The sequence below is a fragment of the Bathycoccus prasinos genome (assembly GCF_002220235.1).
Source record: "Bathycoccus prasinos genomic : Chromosome_7".
Classification (NCBI taxonomy): Eukaryota; Viridiplantae; Chlorophyta; class Mamiellophyceae; order Mamiellales; family Bathycoccaceae; genus Bathycoccus; species Bathycoccus prasinos.
The window spans coordinates 117,616-134,741 of record NC_024002.1 but is presented as its reverse complement, the minus strand read 5'-3'; the positions used below and the strand labels follow the sequence as shown (position 1 = coordinate 134,741).

Here is a 17,126-nt window from a genome sequence, read left to right as displayed (position 1 = left end):
TGTGTTGTTGTTAGAAGTGGAAACGTATCTCAAATCGCAAGAATATAAAAGTGAATTTTGTGTGGAAAGTAGAAGCCATAGTATTTATTAAATTGAACTTAAACACGTGATATTTTCATCGTAATTTTTAGTTGTTGTCGGTATCGGAAGGCGAAGACGGCGCTTCGGTTTGCCCTTTCGGCGCGCTTTCTGTTTCTTTCGTCACCGCGTGGAACTCTTCGTACACGCTCGCTTCGGCAGTGCTGATGATTTCCGCGTTCGCGATAATTTGTTTCAGTCCTTCTTCTTTAGCGAGAGAACCGTCGAGCATCGCAGCTTTGGCGGCGGAGATGTCGTCGCACGCCTTGGTGATTTCAGCCTGCTTGGTAGAGATGTGCTCGCGCAACGCTTCCATTTTCGCCTCCGCTTCTTCCGGGATCACGGTTGATGAAGACGAAGGAGTGCTGTCCGTGTTATCGATTTCTTCCTCGATCTCTTGGGTGATCCCGTCAATCTCCTCGCTTTCCTTTTCAATCTTCGGCGGCGACGCGACGGCGTCTTTAATCAGCGCTTGGGCTTTGTGCACCTTCGCCACCGCGTCGTCGACACTTCCCGTCGCTTTCGCGACATCATCATCGTCCTCGATCGTTGTCAAAATCTGAACCGCGTCCACGATTTCTTTGTGTTGCTCTTCGACTTCGCCTTTCCAATCGGTCATCTCGGTTTTCACTTCTTCAGACAACTCGTTTTCCTTTGCGATCAATTTCTCAACCTTTTCCTCGTCTTCTGTTTCTACGACTTCTTTTTCCTCGTGGTTTTCTGGTTTTGGCGCCGCGTCTTTGTCTTCATATTCTTCTTGCGCCTTCGCATCAGTCGAAACGTCGTTCACTTCGCCCAACTTTGTCGTTTCTTCTTCCCCGTGGGGGATTCCAACACCAAGACGATGACGATCCGAGGAAGACAAAGAAGAAGAGGAAAAGTGCACCGCGAAAAGTGCCGACGACACCACCACCACCAAAAACAACAACGCGAAGAACGCTTTCGAGGGGTGGTTTCTTCTCGTCGTCGTCGTCGTCGCTCGTTCTCCTCGCAGCAACAAAGGCTTCGATTCCTCCTCTTCCTCTTCCTCCGTCGTCGTCAACATTATTTTACTCATGCGCTCTCTCTGCTTTTTTTTTGTAACGTCGTTGTTGTTGTGTTGTCGTCGTGCTTCTTTTTAGTGTTGAAAAATTGATTTTTTTTGATTTTTTTTTTCAAAAAAAAAACAGGCGAGACACAAAAATTTCGCACGCACGAAAAAAGAACAGAAGAGAGCGAGAGAGAGATTCATCAGTCCTTGAGAATAATAATAATAACAACACATAAAATGTGGGTGATGCTTCCGATCGTGGGCGGGGCGGCGATCGCGAAGAAGATCACCACCACCTCGGCAAACGCGAATTCGAACGCGAGAGCAAGTTTTAATTTTGAGGACGACTTTGAAGAAGAAGGAGAAGGAGAAGGAGGAGAAGACGATGATTTTGAAAACGTGAAGAAGACGATTCAGACGACGACGAACGACAACAACGACGACGACGACGACAACAAAAGAAGAGGAAGACAACAAAAGCCACGAGTCGAAAGGTTGTTAGGCGAGAAGAAATCATCAATCGAGCAACTTCTGCCGTCCATTAACGTGGAGGAGATACTCTCGACTTTGAAGAAAGAAAACTTCGCGTTAGAGTGCGAACTTGGGATGATGTCCGCGACGCTGGAGGAGGAGACGTTGAGAGCGGACGCGCTGGAGGAGGATTTGAACGACACGCGGCAAACTTTACAAGCGGTGGTGGAACGAGACACGTTATCGGAGACGGGGAGGTTGCAAGATAAGTTGGCGCTGGCGCAAGATGAATTGATCTTGTTGAGCGCGACCGCGGAGGAGGAGTTTAAGAAGAACGACGAGTTACGAGAGGAGTTGAAGAGAGTGCAGAATACTTTAGACGAAGTCGTGAAGAGAGAGATGGCGACGGTGAGAGAGAACGAGGATTTGTTGAGACGGTCAAAGTTTGAAATCAACGAAGAGTTGATGATTCAAAATAGAAAAATCGAGACGCTCGCGCAAGCGAAAGAACAGTTGGAAGGGAAGTGCGCGACGTACGAGACGAGGATTGAAAAGGCGAAAATCGAATTCGAGGAAACTTTGAAGAAATATTCCGAGGCGAACAGAATCAATGTAGAGAAAATTCAGAAAGGAAAGGAGAAAGAGCTGGACGCGATGGGAAAGGAGTTGGAGGAGACGAAAGCGGAGTTGTTGAGAAGTTTGAACGTGATTGATGAACTTCGAGAAGAGCTAGTAATAACCGCGCGAGCGGTTGCGGAAAGAGGAGGCGGCGGGTCAACTAATACTACCGCGGACGACAGAGATAGAGAGTCAGAGCACGCGTTATACGTCGCAAATCTCGCCGAAACGATCGATGAGAAGGAAGACGAGATCCAGTCGTTATTGATGGAGATTTCCACCTCAAAGCGACGAGAGGAGTCTCTTCGCGAAAAAGTCGTCAGTTTATCCGCGGAGAAGGTTCAGCGGCAACAACGAGGGGGACACGCAAGAATGGAAGACTCTTTCGATGATTTATCGTCAACAATCGATGAAGAAATGTTGAAGACGGAGAGCTCTAAAGTTGCCAACTCGGCATCGAAAGCGTCTCCATCTGGCAGCGGCGGCAGTCCGACGACGAGAAGATTTGGTGGATTATTCGGACGCAATAATAATAATAATAACAATAATAATAATAACAACAACAACAACAGCACTAGCAGGAACAACAAAAAAATGAGCGGTAGTGATGATAGAGTAGGATCAAGGAACGTCTCACCTTCTCCGTTGTCAGCGTTTGCCAAAGATGCGAACGAGGCGCTTCTCACGCCGCCAATCTCAGCAATGACACCTCCAACGCCGCCAAATGTTGGAAGTAGCGCCACGAAAAGGACGAAAGCCGTTTTGCCGTCTGAAATGAAAGACATGCAACAAAAAGTTCAAGAATTAGTCGCGAAAGTTGACGGCGCGACGACGCCGCAAGGAATTAGCAACGCGTTGCGCGAGTTGGAGGAGTTGCAACAGAAATTATCGAATATTGAGTTTACTCCGGACAGTCCTTCTCCTCTTTCTTCTTCGACGAAAGGGGATGTGATGATGGTCACGCCTCCGCCGACGACGTCTTTCAGCGTGAACATGTCGCCCTCGCCGCCGCGTTCGACGCGAAAATCCGATGGTAAACAACAACAAAAGCATCAAAACCGATCGGTAGACGATCGTGATGAAAACACTCACGTCGTTTCGGCGTCGGTAGCGGCGGACCCGTCGTCATCGTCAACAAACAAAGAAACGACTTTAGCGGAACCGTGGCTAGGAAAATCTCCGACGGGTAAAATTAAGCCTCTCAAAAAATGCACCGCGTGCCAAACCGGTTTCCCGGAACCAGGAAAGCAGTTTTGCATGCATTGTTTGACGCCACCGAATAGGCGCGGTATCAATGAGGGAAATAACACGACGACGCCACCGAAAGAAGCCTTAGAAAAGAAAAAGAAGAAGATGAAAGTGATGAAGATGTTCTCGCCGAAAGGAAATAAATAAATTGTATTGAAAGTATTATAAACTAAAAGCATCTGCGCCTCTACCTCTCGCGTTGACGTAAACTAAACGTTCTTTGTTCCTGCCACCTTTTGCCCATCGGATGATTTCCAAACTTACGGTCGAAGACACCAAAAAGGATAACGAAGTATCCGTACACTTCGTCCAAGCGTACTTGGAATTTGCTCGATTCACTTCGACAATACCAACTTGATTATCACCCACGACACCGCATCGAATGGCAAAACCGGCTTCAATTTTCGGAATCATTGCTTTTGACGTCGTCGTCGGGCTTTCACTTTCGCTCTTTTTTGCAAACGGCGCATCGCCTTCCACGTGAACGATGATGTCAAATTTATTATTGTCTTTGGCCTCCTCGTCTTCGCCGCGACTCAAGAAATACGATTTCGTCCCGGGAAACCTCTCGTTTAATGCCATGGCGTTCGCATCGTTTTCGCATTCACTCAGGGTGAACATCGGATCGCCCACGAAGGCGCTCAAAAGTGGGTGTCGCGCTACTCTAGGTAAATTAATGTTTCGTGGGTCCGAAGCATCTCCTATCAGAGCAATTTCTGAAACGCCAATGGAGGCGAAACACGTCGCCAATGCAGCGGTTAAGATGCCCGAGCCTACGATGGCGATTTTACACCGCTTTCTGATATTTTCTACCGCATCAAAACCTGCGTGCTTCAAAATCGCATCTTTTGGATCGTCTTCCATCGCCACGTCTATGCCGTCCGTCGTGATTGTTTCGTATCCAGCCTCCTTTGTCTTTTCTCCTTCTGGTGCTGAGACGAAATCCTTCTCGACGTTTTTCACGCAATCGAAGATGTCCAAATGCGTCCACTGTTCTGCGCCCACTACGCTCGTTTTTGCGAGCGCGTCTTCTTCTTCTTTCTTTTTCTTATCAATATCTTCTTCATTTTCGCTCACGTTCAAGCTACTCATCACCATGTTCAAGTACGCCTCTCGTCTTCTCTTTACTATTTGAGTCACCGCAAACGTCGCCGTGTGCGCTACGAGAAGAGTCATCGGCAAGAACACGTTACTTCTACTACTAATACTCCTATTATCACCGGAATCTCGCTGTCGCACGACCGTCGACGACGCAGACGAGGACAAAAATTTATCTTTATTCTTATCTCCGGACCTTTCGCTGACTGCGTGCAACAACGGCGTCGCCTCGGGCGTCTTTTTCAGAAACTCCCAATGCAACGCCGCTCTCCGTTCTCTTCTCCGATTTTCGTCTTCGTCCACGTTTCCAGCTCCAGCTTCATCCAACGCATTTGCAAACAACGCGGTAAACTGCGGCCGCAACGCGTCGTACAAAGCTTTACTCGCGGTAGCTTTATCATCCCCGCTATTTTTTTCGGCTTCTTCGTCAACGTCATACCCGCTTCCGTCGTCTACGAATATCGTCCCAACCTCGCCGCCGCCACCACCACTACTACTATTCCTACCGCTATGACTAGTATTATTATCACTCCCATGGTGCTCTACGGTGCAATACACAAAAATGGGTCGTTGTTGCAGTTGTTGCCGCTGATGATCGAGACGACTCTCTTCTCCTCCTTTCCTCGATCGCAGTCGCTCGTTCGCGTTGCACGCGACCGATAACGGCCCGGCGCCGTCGCAGAAAAACAACACGTCGATTGGCGGCGGCGACGAAGGAGAAGAAGAAGAAGACAAAGAAGAGAAGAAAGAACAATCCTCCGCAACGTCGACGATGATACTCTCCTTCTTTTCCTCCCCCTCAGACGAAGACGCCAACACCAATCGAGCTCGCAACCGTCGACAGAGCGCGACGGATTTCCGGTCGCCGATATCGCTTTTTAGGAGTACCCCGCCGGAAAGCGCGACGTCTTTTTCCGTCACGAATGTATTAGTATCCACCAAATCCTCCTTTTCTTCCTCTTCTTCTTTCGAAAACGACGATTTCGCCGCGATGTTGTTGTTCAGCGCGGAGTCGCACAGCGTGATTCTCGTCACGAAACATCCCTCTTTTATCAGTGCTGACGATGATGATGATGATGATGATGATGATGATGATGATGATGATGATGATGACTTTGACTTGTCGTCTGAATCGTCGTTTCCATCATCTCCAGAAGAAGAAGAGGAAGACTTTTCGTTGTTTAACAACACGTTTTGAGGGAGGAGCAACAACGAGAGCTCTGTCGCCACGTTGACGCCGAGACCGTTCGCGAGGCCGCAGATGCACGCGTGCATAAAAGATGATGATGATGAGAGAGATGTGTGTGGTATTCCCCCCCCTCCTTTTTTTTGTGCAAACGCTGTTGTTTCTTTTCTTTTCTTTTTGAAAAAAGACGAAATTTTTTTTTTTGCTTTTTTGAATTTTTGTGTTTTGTTTCTACGAAGAAGAAGAAGAAAACAAAAGAAGAAGAAGAAGAAGAAGAAAACAAAAGAAGAAAACAAAAGAAGAAGAAGAAGAAGAAGAAATTCTTTTCATTATTTTCTTCTTCGCGTGGTGTAAACGAAGAAGTGATGCAAGGAAGTGGTGCGCTGTTGATACGACGCGCGCGTGACTTTTTCATCACAGGTGGTAATAAAAGTAGTTCTTTTTGTTCGACGACGACGAAAAAGACTTCCTCTTCGAAGAGCGGCGTCGTTTACGACCACCACCCTTTTGCGAGAAGAGGGAGAAGTTCTTTCTCCAGGAGCGCATCATCCGCGTCGTCGTCGGAATCCAACACCGACACGATGAAATTCACCATAACGTATAGTAAAAACTGAGACGGCGGCGGCCAAGAGTTTGAAGCGGCGAAAGCTGCCATCTTGGCCGTGGTGAAAAACGCGAACGTCGTTCCGAACAGAGTGGATAAGTATCCAATCACGGTGACCATCGAGGAGGAACAGTTAGGAATGATTTACAGCGGAAGGCAGCAAGGATTTTTCGGGAAAAACGGACGACCGGCGATGCGAGAGGTGGAGGAAGCGCTGAGGAGTAAGTTGTAGAGAGAAAGTAATACTAAAGCTTTATTACGACGACGTCAAACAACAACAACGCGAAAAAGGAGAAGAGCGAATAGTACGAGAAGAGTGAATCGCTCGGCGGAAATATTATACACACTGCCGAGTCGACGATAAAAACAAACACGTTACGCTCTCGGGTCTCTTCTTATCCAAAAGAAGAAGAAGAAGAAGAGGTTGCCTTTGACGCAGACGAAAAACAAATATACGAAGAGGAACAGAATAAGAATAAATAAGAATAATAACAACAATAATACCATTTAGGTAGTACCGTGGTATCTCAAGGACGAAGAACGAAACACGTAAACGTTTTGTGTGTGCGTATGAGTAGAGTTGTAAAAAGAATAGATGATATGTATATACACACAACAACAAATAAATATTGCTTCTACTCTGCATGCGCGCGTTTTTTTTTCCCAAGACTCTCTTCTTCTTTAATAACAGTCTTTCGATTCTTCCTCGTCGACGTCGATGTCGTCGCTTTTTTCCTCTTTGGCGTACTTGGAGAGTTTTAACACCGCGGTGTCGCGTTCGATGCGCATCTTTTCCAAGCGATCTTCCATGATTTCAACCTCTTCTCGCATCAACGAGCACTCTTCCACGATGGCGTTTCGAATTTCCGTCATGTCTCCGGCTTCTTCGAGTTCGTCTTCGAGTTCTTTAATTCTCGAGAGAGCGTCCGCGTTCGCAGGAGAAGCGTTGCTCGTTTCTGCCGCTGATGCGTTCTCGTTCAGTTCATCTAAAAGCATTTGCACTCTCTTTTCTAAACTATCGCTTTTATCCTCCGCGAGCGAGAGCATTTGTTTCGCGCGAATCGTTTGCATCTCGCTTTCAATCAAGTCTTCCTGCAAAGCTTCTTCGAGATGTTCCATCGCTTGCTCCAACGTTTCCGCTCGAACTGTCGCTTCTTCGAGTAAAAGTGTCGCGGAATCTTCGCTGTTCACGCGCTCAGTCAATGCCGCGATGGCGGCGTTCGCATCTTTCAAATCGTTTTCGAGCTCGGTTTTCTCTCTTCTCAACGATTCAGCGACTTCGTCCCGTTCCAATGTCAATTTCAGTATCGCCGATTCTCTCTCTTCGAGTTCTTTCTTCCACTTGGCGACATCGCTCGCTTGCGTTTTCAGCAACTCTTCTTTATCGAGTTCCAATGCGCTGATTTTCGTCTCCATTTCCCACTTGATGTTTTCCACGGTTTCCATATTTTCTTTGATTTTCTCGTTCAACAACTGCTCGTCTTTGATCGTTTCTTCCTTCAACTCTTGCGATTCAACTTTCAAAGCGTTCAAAGCGTTTTGCAACTCTTTCGATTTTGTTTGTTCCGTTTCTAAGAGTTGTTTTGTTTCCAACACAGTGTTCTCGCTCTTGGAAAGCTCATCGCTTCGTTTCTCGGCCACATCCTCCGCCTCCCTCAACGCGTTTTTCAACGTCGCCATCGTTTCTTCCTCTCGTTCCTTTAAACTCTCAATCTCGTCTCGTCTCGTCTCGTCTCTTTCCTCGAACGCGCTCTTCTCTCTTTCCAGCAAGTCGTTCATCTCTTTCTTCTCTTGCTCGACCTTGAACAACTCCTCTTCTCGTATTTCTTTTTCTCTTCGTAAATCCTCGGTTAACATTTCCACCTGTCGTTTCAATTCTTCTCTGTGTTCGCTCGATTCCAACCTCTCTTCGCCTCGTCTCTGTTCGGCGATTTTCGCTCGCGTCAATATGCGCTCGTTTTCCAATCGCAGCTTTTCGTTCGCTTTTTGTATGCGCGTGATTTCGTTGATGGACGACAACAAGTGTTCCGTTGGGTCTAAGTTGATATAAAAATCGTCGTCGTCGTCGTCGTCGTTGTCCTCCTTCTCCTCCTCCTCCTTCTCCTCCCTGTCATCATCATCAACCGCCGCAGGAAAAGATGAATCGAGCAAAGCCTGCCCTAACGTCGCTGCCGCTACCGCACTGTTACCATTATTATTATTATTATTATTATTATTATTATTATTATTATTATCGTTCTGCCGCACCATCGGTTCCGTCGCGTCCAAAAGCTCTCCGAACTGTAGAGCGTCGTCCCCCGCCTCCAACGCGACGCCGGACGACCACACATCGTCGCCGCTACTCTCGTCTTCAGTACTATTACTCCTACCACCACCACCGCTCCTACTCGACAGCGCCACCGCTCGTGGCAGAGAAGAAGAAGAAGAAGTGAGAGTTTTAGACTTCTTTTCTCTCTTCGCTTGCAAAGAAGGAAGAGATGCTTTCTTTGTTTTCTTCCTCGATGACGACGACGATGCTTTTGGTTGTTCCGATTTGGATGACGATGAAGAAGACGAAGCGCGTGCGTGTGCTGCTTTAGGAAGAAAGAAAGACGAAGACCTTCTCCGGTTGCTCTGCTGACTGGATGAAGATGTTGTTCTCGTCCCCAAAATCATCGTCGGCGTTTTCGTGAACGACGATCGGAGAAGAGTCTGTTCAGAAGGAGCGAGACTGCACAAAGACGACGCCGAGAGAGGAGTCATTTTTATCCTCGCATGCACGGCACAGCTTTTGAGCGTGTAGTTGATGGTGGTATTCAACCCCGCGTTGAGAGTGATGATTTGAGGACGGACCCTTTCTTGGATAAAATGTTGGATTTGATTTTTTGAATTTTTTCACTCTTTTCGTTTTACATGACGGCATACCGCGTAAAGAGTACGTACAAAACATTTTACCGCGGACGGCATCATCATCCATCATCGCTTCCGCTGCAAACGCGACGACGATGAAGAGATGATGTTTTGTTAAGCGCAACGCGCGTTTTGTTTGTCTTTGTGAATATATATATATATACATATGAATTTTATAATAATACGCAAAAGGCGGCTCTCGTTCGCGGGCGCTCTCGGGTTGTTCTCTTTAAAAAATATACACGGCAAGTGAAGAAGATCCTCCTCTCCAAAACTTGTCTTTGTCTTCTCGTTATTCGCTTTAATACTGTTGTTGTTGTCTTTCGTCGTCCGGCGTTTCTATAATCATCCCGAGGTCATCGTAGCTACTCTTTTTCTTTTGAGTATCGACTTCGTTTCTTTGCGGTGATTCTAGTGGTTGTTGCGCCGAGGCGAGCTGTTGCTGAATTTGAACGTGTTGCATTTGCATTTGCTGAATCTGTTGCAGCATGGCAGCATTCTTCGCGAAAGAAATTTGCTGCGCTTCCGCGACAGACATCAGCGCCGGCAATTGCAGCAGCTGCTGCTGCTGTAGCTGCTGCAAAAGCAGAAGCTGCTGCTGCTCCAACTCTCGCCGACGCTGCGCGAGGTAAAGCGCAGCGTGTTCCTGATTCACCGTCATCTGCGAAACCTGCTGCTGTGATACAAACTGTTCGTGGTTTTGCTGATACTGTCTTCGTTCCATGTTGACTGAATCGATGCTTCGTCGACGAAAGTCGAGTTGTGGTGATGATGATGGGTTTTTCGAATTTGCATGTACGAATTCCCACGAGTCCGATCGACTCTGTTGCAATCGTTGTTCTGGACTGCGTTGTTGTTGTTGTTGTTGAAGTTGAGCGAGTTGTTGATTCCACATCGCGACGGCCATGGGCGATTCCGGTCGATTTTGCTGTTGTTGTTGTTGTTGTTGTTGTTGTTGTTGTTGTTGTTGTTGCATCGTCGCCGTTGTCATCGTCGTCGTCATCGTTGCGAACTTGTTCGCCGTGGACATGTTGCTATTATAATTGTTATTACTATCGGCGTTAATATTATCGCTCGCGACGCTTCTTAACTCCTTCGCCTTGTGCGCAAAAAAACAAGCTTTTCTCGTGCACCCCAATCCATCTTTACACAACTGCGTGCGATACCGACTCGGATGTAACCAGCTCTCGAAAATGCCGTGCGCGTACGGACAGTTTGCCCCCCTCGGGCAAGAATACTCGTGGCTCCCTTTCCCTTTCGCGCGGCTCGTGGGTACTTTTTGATAATCCGCGCACGGGATCGCCGAGTACGAAAACATCTTCAAATCTCGCCTTCTGGCTATCTCCCCGCAATGCGCGTACGGGCACACCGTCCAATCGTGCGCGCAAGTTTTCGAACACGGCACTGTTTTTAATTCGTTGGTTGGAAGAGAAGAGAAAGAGAGGAAAAAAAATGTTTAGTTCGTTCGTTCGTTGGTTTACTCTGGTTGTTCTTTATAAGCACGAGAGAGAGAGAGAGATTTTTTGTTTGAAAAAAAGCGAGCGAGAGCCGCAAAAATCTCAGAAAAAAAATCGCGAGATTGCCTCCTGCCTGCCTCGAAAGAAAAGCTCCTCCTTCCTGTTTTTGGACCATCCGACGTACCGATTTTGAACGAAAACATGGCAAAATCGTCCCCGCTGTCTCGCAACGACCAAACTTTTTGCTGCCCTTTTCCGTTTTCAGGTTTCCAAATCGTTCCTTCTGTTTCTTCCTCTTCCTCGTCGCTGCCTCGTCGCGCTCGATGCTCCTGCAACGCCTTCAACGCCTTCATCTCTTTTTTTTTTTGGATTACACAGTCAGATTTCCAATATTATCCACCACCCGCGTGTTGTTGTAAATCAGAAATCACAAAACGAACGACAGAGAAGAAGAACAAAACTCTCTCTCTCTCTCTCTCGTCTCAAAAAAGACGGTGCGTTCGTGCGTTTTCGTCGCGCGTAAAAAGCAACGACACCCCCATTTATTATGAAACACAATAAACACAAGAAGTAAGCAACTACTTTAAGAAGAATGACGTTACGGAAAGAGAAAAAAACTCTCGTATTTGAGGAGTTTTCCACTCGCACTGTTTTTGACGAAAAAAAGCGAAGGAGACTAAAATTTTGGTCCGAAAGAAACAACGCAAAAGACAACAAAAAAGAGAAGAGATATTTAACGCACGAATGCGAGACGAATAGTAAATACGAGCGAGAGATGAACGCACAAACGCATCATCTTTCGCGCCGTGTGAACGGGAGGCTGCTTTCTCTCGAGTCGTCGTCGCTCGCGTCGTCGTCGTCGTCGTCCAAAAAAAAACAACCACCGCTCTTTGGAAGATTTGGAGGAAAGAAGGTGGAGGTGGTTCTGCCACCCTCGCGCGCTTTAGGAAGCGGGAGAACGACGATTTCGAAGAACACGAATGGAGGGAGACAGTATCCGTTCCCGGCGGATTACGACGTGATGGTCCAACAGGCAAGACAAGCGCTACAAAAAGCGAGAGAAGATGGCGTGGATTTAGGAGAAATCCAGTTCCCTCCGGGAGGACTTGATTTAGCGCCCGGCGACTTGGAAGGTAACGTAGAGTGTACGCTCACGGCGACGGTGTTGCGAAAGATTTTGCGCGGGATGAAAGAAGAAGAAAAAATTACCGTCTTGTTTCCAGACCCGACGGAATTGAAGTTGGCGAAAAGAGGACAGACTGGAATGTGCGCACCGGACGGCGTCGCGCCGCCGGAGGTTTTCCAAACAGACCCTCTCTTTGAGGATTGGAGAGGGGAATTGAATTATCTGGACGACCCGAATGCGTTTTCGGTGTCTGGTTTGGACAAAATTTTCGGTAAAAGCGCCACGGTAAACGATAGAGTAGATATCAACGAAGGCAACATGTTCGTGTGCGCGTACCCTTCGGGAAACATAGCGGAATTGACGCAAACGCGTTTATTGTACGAAAACATTCGAGAAGAAAACGAATCAGATGCGCCGGCGAGCAAAATAAAAACAAAGAGAAAATCTCTCGTCGTCGTCAATGGCGAACTCGATCGAACACGTTCAAACTATTACCCGTGGTTTTGGAATAAAAACGAAATGGAACCGTTGCGAGAGTTTTCGCAATCGTTCGAAGGAATATATTTCATCCACAACTTCAAAGGCACTAACCCGGCGGTTTTGTTCAGATGTTACCCGGACGATTGGAGAGTTTTTCGACGAAGGCCGAACGACGCGGTCGAGTGCGTTTGGTCCAGTTCGACTCGACCGAAAAGTTTAAAGGAAATCGCTTTGGACGTTTTGCCCAAGTTTCCGTAGAGTTTTCTTGTACTCGTACGTATTGAACGTCTCTCTTATTAAACTCTCTCGTATTTGCTCAAAATTTATTTCCTTTCAAAATTTGCCTGATGGCTCTTTTTCACTTTTTCCCACATTTTTGTTGCCACGTTTTCGTTGCTCAGACCTTTCCCGTTGCCGTTAGCCCTTCTTTATAGTGGCTTTGCAAAGGACGCAACGCAACGCGTTTGATTTCATCCCAAACATAAAAAACGTAACCATACGAGTATCATTGAAAGATTCAATTATACCTAGGAGTGTTTGGCTCTTCTCCGTTGATATAACCAGAGCCGCCTCTTTTTTAGAATTTTAATCGACTTTTGTACAATTGTGCGGGGAAACCAATAGTCGCACAATTTAAGTCATCGCACGAACGAGACAGAGAGAGAGTGAGAGACAGACAGAAAGAGAAAGACAGAAAGAGAGAGGATGAAAACGAGAAACACAACGACGACGACGACGACGACACTCGTCACCGAACAACACAAACAAGAACCTTCTTGGGGAGACTTTGTTGATGAGAAGGAGGAGGAGGAGAAAACATTCTCCTACGCAACGGGGGTTTCGCCCCGTGTCAAAAAAAGCGACCAAAAGACGACCCCCAAAAACAAAAAAAAAACACGAGCCACGACGACGACGACGACGACGAAAAAATTGACCACCACCACCAAAAACAACACCAAAAACACCGCCGACGCGTTGAACACCATTATACCCGAGTTTGAGTACACGCACACACAAACGAAAAATGCACTGGAGGATGGCCCGTCGTCTCCTTCTACTTCGGGGTATAATATAATACGATGGTCGTTACCGCACGCGGATTTTTACATCAACGAGCGATACTTGCCGAAGAAGAGCATAGGGATAGGCGCGTACGGGTGCGTGTGCGAAGCGGTAGACCTTTTTCTTCAACAACAGCAGCCGCAGCAGCAGCAGGAGAATAATGACGACAACAACAACAACAACAACAACAAAGGAAAACGAGTGGCGATAAAAAAGTTGTCGGATATTTTTCAGACGAGGTACGAGGCGAGGAGAGTGTTTTTGGAGATTGAGTTTATGAGGAGGACGAATCATAGGAACGTCGTCGGGTTGGTTGGTTTGGATGCGCTGCTTCAGAAGATGCTGTTGCCGAGAGATACGAGAAGGAGGAGGAGGAAGTCTTTTGGAGGAAGTGATGGCTACCGAACAGAAGAAGAAGAAGAAGAAGAAGAAGAAGAAGAAGAAGAAGAAGAAGAAAAGGAGGAAGACTTTGCGGACGTCTACTTGATCATGGAGCTCATGGATACGGATTTGAATCAAATCATCAAGTCCAATCAGACGCTTTTACGCGATCACGTGATCTATTTCTTGTATCAAACTCTTTTAGGTTTGAAACATATTCACGATTGCGGTATTTTACACCGAGATTTGAAACCGTCGAATTTATTGGTCAACGCAAACTGCGATTTGAAAATTTGCGACTTTGGATTATCGCGACGGGCAAAAATTGTTGATAACGATGAAGAGATTGATGATGATACGGTGATGACGCCGTCATCGTCGTATGAACGAATGGATGCCGCGAAATACTTGGTGCAGCGTACGTCTTCATGTTCCTCGTTTATGCCAATCGACAATCTCGCGGAAGACGTCAGAAAATTTGCCGAAGACGAAGAAGAAGCAAAATCGCGAGGAGCTGGCCAGGAACGCCCCGACGGAGGAATGACGGAATACGTAGTCACGAGATGGTATCGAGCGCCAGAGCTACTCGTTTCAAACTCGACGTACACGGAGAAAATTGATGTTTGGTCCGTTGGATGTATTCTCGGAGAGATGTTAAAGAGACAACCGCTCTTTCCGGGTTTCGATTACATCAAGCAACTGATCTTGATTGTGAATACGCTCGGCACGCCGTGCGAAAACGATATGGCCGAGGTAGAGTCTCTGAAGGCTCGGAAATTTATCAAGTCTTTGAACGACGGCGCGCCGATTCAGAAAATACCATTCGCGGCGATGTTTCCGCAAGTTGATCCGCTTACCATCGATTTACTCGAAAAAATGCTCGAATTTAATCCAAAGACTCGGATAAGCGTTACCGAGGCGCTTTATCATCCACTGTTCGACGGGTTGCGCGACGCTCACCAAATTCAGAAAGATTATCTCGATACGCATCAGTATCTCGCAAGCACCGTCAAGGTTCCAATCCCAAACTATGAGAGAAGTAAACCCCTGGATGTTGGGGTGTACAAACAGAAGATTATTGAGCAAATACGTTTGATGCAATCAAATGTAAACTGATTGTTCGAAAACAAAACAGCATGGAAAATAATACAACACATCAAAAGCTATAATACATCAAAAGCTATAATAATAATGACTATTAAGCGAATATAATACTGGTATGATTTAAAATATATGTCAATATGATAGTAGGTATGTACATGCGTACTTACTATGGTAATATGATTGAATTACTCATTTATGATAATACGAGTGCGTGTATCATGGCACTTATACCTATTGTAATATCAAAGGTAATAACACGCATTTTTTTACAACAACACAAATAATATTACGCACAACAACGTACTTATTTAAAACTCGCTCATTCTTTCATTTTCTCTTTCTAATGTCGATCGATATCGTCCAAGATGATTTGTGTCGACGGCGCCAACTTTCGCAAATACTTAAACACCCAAAATTTGAACAGGACGTCCATACCGACGGGAACTAACGCGGTAAATATCGAAATCGCCGCGTGGTTATCCGCGATGCCGTACTTTTCGCCCAGAGATTCTAAAACCGTATTCCACCCATCCGCACTGTGATATCCGACTAAAACATCGCTAGATAGAAGTAAGATGAACGCTTGATTGGCAGGTCCTAAATCAAAAAACCAGTTCTTTGTTTGGTCGATCCAATCTTTCGCCGCTGACCTTCTGCCGAAGAAAGACATGAAGAAAGCGGAGATAAAGGCCACATCCGTCCACCTATTCGACAACTCTTTCTTCCTTTCTTTTATTGTTTTTTCTTCTATCGCCTTGGCATCTTTAATTCGCGCTTGTATCTTTTGTTTGTCGGTGAGTTGCGGAGCACGACCCATTTGGATCTCGTACTCTCGCATTTGTTCGTTCCGTTCGACATTTTGTAAAATGTCCTGGCGCAAGTGCATCGGGAGCATCTCCGCTGCGACGTTTTCACCCATCGAATCAAACTCGGCGTCAAAATACGGTTCTATGAACGAGTAATTCATCGTTTGCGAAAACACGGCTGGGAATACGACGAATTTCAAGAATATCCGAGCGTTTGGCGTTTCGTCGAAAAACATTTCAATACTTGATTTTTCTTGCGACTGCGATTTGGCCACTTGTTCGTCGAAAATTCTCAACGCTTCCTCTCCGTTTTCAACGACGCCCCAATCTATGGCGTTCAACAGCTGCTCTCTTCTCGCTTCCACACTTTGCTCGGCTACATTTTGGTACGGATACGCGCTCAAAGATTTGATCTCTTCTCTTTTCAACGACGATGAAGATCCGTCCTTCCTGCTGCTAGATTTTTTACTCTTACTACCCGCTCTGGCGCTGCTACTCGTCGCTTTCGTTTTCCCTGTCGTTGTCGTCGTCGTCTGTTGTTGCTGCTGCTGCTGCGTTGATAACACCGACGATGAAGATAAAGAAGATGAAGATAAAATTTTCTCGCCGCTGCTGCTGCTGCTGCTGCTACCGTCTTTTGCAACCGTAACGACGCCGTCCTTTTCACCATTCGCATCTCCCTCTGCGGCTCCTCGCGCTTCGTTTTCGTAGTCTTGTACATTTTCATCCTCTTCTTCGCCCACCTCGTCGTCACCGTCATCGATGGTCACTTCGACCGCGTCTCCCCAACCAATCAGCAGGGGACCAATCTCGTCCTCGTCCTCCCTTCTCCTCCGCGAGAACGAGGACGAAGAAGACGACGAGGACGTTTCCCAATCGGTTTTCGTTTTCTTCGTTTCTTTCTTTTTCGCCGCCGCGGCGGTGCTGGATAAGACCGAGCTGACGAACGCTGAAGCTGGGGAGGAAATCGACGAGAAACTTATCCCGTTACTCGTACCCAGACTTTTGCCAGAGGAGGAAGAGGAGGACGACGACGACGTTCCGTTCCCCGTCCTCGCTCTTCTCTTCTTCTCTTTCTCTTCCTCCTCTTCTTCCTCTCTTTTTGTTGGCGCGTTCTCTTCTTCCTTCTTCGTCTTCTTCTCCTCCTCCTCCTCCTCCTCCGCGCCGCCGAGACCGTCCACGGCGGGCGTCTTCTCGAACAACGCGCGCGTTCGGAATCGATGATCGAACGCGTCGTCGTTTGTTGCTTTTCTCCTTCTTCTTCCTCTCTCAAAGCACTCGTTCCTCAAAATCGTCGTCGTCGTCGTCGTCGTCGTCTTTTCTTCTCGAAGAGCGAGGACGAAAGGTGTTCGAGAAGCGCCTCTTTTTCCTCCTCTTTTTCCTCCTCCTCCTCCGCGAGCAGCAGTCGTAGTCGTACCACCGGCTGATTTTGCTCCTATAATCAGAGTCTCGCGCATGATGATGATGATGATGATGATGATTATAACG

At 46.9% G+C, this 17,126-nt stretch overlaps 9 protein-coding genes across 9 annotated transcripts; 4 read left to right on the top strand and 5 right to left on the bottom strand.

Moving 5' to 3' along the window:
* Window positions 1-127: 127 nt before the first annotated feature.
* Bathy07g00660 (unknown protein) lies at window positions 128-1,123 on the bottom strand (the record flags this gene model as incomplete). The annotated part of the gene is made up of 1 exon (XM_007512055.1): window positions 128-1,123. The coding sequence occupies one exon, from the start codon at window positions 1,121-1,123 to the stop codon at window positions 128-130; it is 996 nt and encodes a 331-aa protein (XP_007512117.1).
* A 222-nt stretch (window positions 1,124-1,345) lies between these two features.
* Bathy07g00650 (myosin-7B) lies at window positions 1,346-3,592 on the top strand (the record flags this gene model as incomplete). Its single annotated transcript, XM_007512168.1, has 1 exon — window positions 1,346-3,592. One exon carries the CDS (start codon window positions 1,346-1,348, stop codon window positions 3,590-3,592), a length of 2,247 nt encoding a protein of 748 aa, XP_007512230.1.
* A 62-nt stretch (window positions 3,593-3,654) lies between these two features.
* Bathy07g00640 (unknown protein) lies at window positions 3,655-5,818 on the bottom strand (the record flags this gene model as incomplete). Its single annotated transcript, XM_007511810.1, has 2 exons — window positions 3,655-3,704; window positions 3,748-5,818. 2 exons carry the CDS (start codon window positions 5,816-5,818, stop codon window positions 3,655-3,657), a joined length of 2,121 nt encoding a protein of 706 aa, XP_007511872.1.
* Window positions 5,819-6,094: 276 nt separating this feature from the next.
* Window positions 6,095-6,565, top strand: Bathy07g00630 (predicted protein; the record flags this gene model as incomplete). The annotated part of the gene is made up of 2 exons (XM_007511828.1): window positions 6,095-6,107; window positions 6,345-6,565. The coding sequence occupies 2 exons, from the start codon at window positions 6,095-6,097 to the stop codon at window positions 6,563-6,565; spliced, it is 234 nt and encodes a 77-aa protein (XP_007511890.1).
* Window positions 6,566-7,014: 449 nt separating this feature from the next.
* Bathy07g00620 (ORF73) lies at window positions 7,015-9,075 on the bottom strand (the record flags this gene model as incomplete). The annotated part of the gene is made up of 1 exon (XM_007512232.1): window positions 7,015-9,075. The coding sequence occupies one exon, from the start codon at window positions 9,073-9,075 to the stop codon at window positions 7,015-7,017; it is 2,061 nt and encodes a 686-aa protein (XP_007512294.1).
* Window positions 9,076-9,523: 448 nt separating this feature from the next.
* On the bottom strand, window positions 9,524-11,032 carry Bathy07g00610 (predicted protein; the record flags this gene model as incomplete). Its single annotated transcript, XM_007512257.1, has 2 exons — window positions 9,524-10,626; window positions 10,864-11,032. 2 exons carry the CDS (start codon window positions 11,030-11,032, stop codon window positions 9,524-9,526), a joined length of 1,272 nt encoding a protein of 423 aa, XP_007512319.1.
* A 239-nt stretch (window positions 11,033-11,271) lies between these two features.
* On the top strand, window positions 11,272-12,543 carry Bathy07g00600 (predicted protein; the record flags this gene model as incomplete). The annotated part of the gene is made up of 1 exon (XM_007512016.1): window positions 11,272-12,543. One exon carries the CDS (start codon window positions 11,272-11,274, stop codon window positions 12,541-12,543), a length of 1,272 nt encoding a protein of 423 aa, XP_007512078.1.
* Window positions 12,544-12,990: 447 nt separating this feature from the next.
* Window positions 12,991-14,844, top strand: Bathy07g00590 (predicted protein; the record flags this gene model as incomplete). Its single annotated transcript, XM_007512206.1, has 1 exon — window positions 12,991-14,844. The coding sequence occupies one exon, from the start codon at window positions 12,991-12,993 to the stop codon at window positions 14,842-14,844; it is 1,854 nt and encodes a 617-aa protein (XP_007512268.1).
* Window positions 14,845-15,172: 328 nt separating this feature from the next.
* Bathy07g00580 (envelope membrane protein (Partial)) lies at window positions 15,173-17,126 on the bottom strand (the record flags this gene model as incomplete). The annotated part of the gene is made up of 1 exon (XM_007511931.1): window positions 15,173-17,126. A coding segment is annotated over one exon (1,954 nt), but the record flags the coding sequence as incomplete, so codon positions are not given.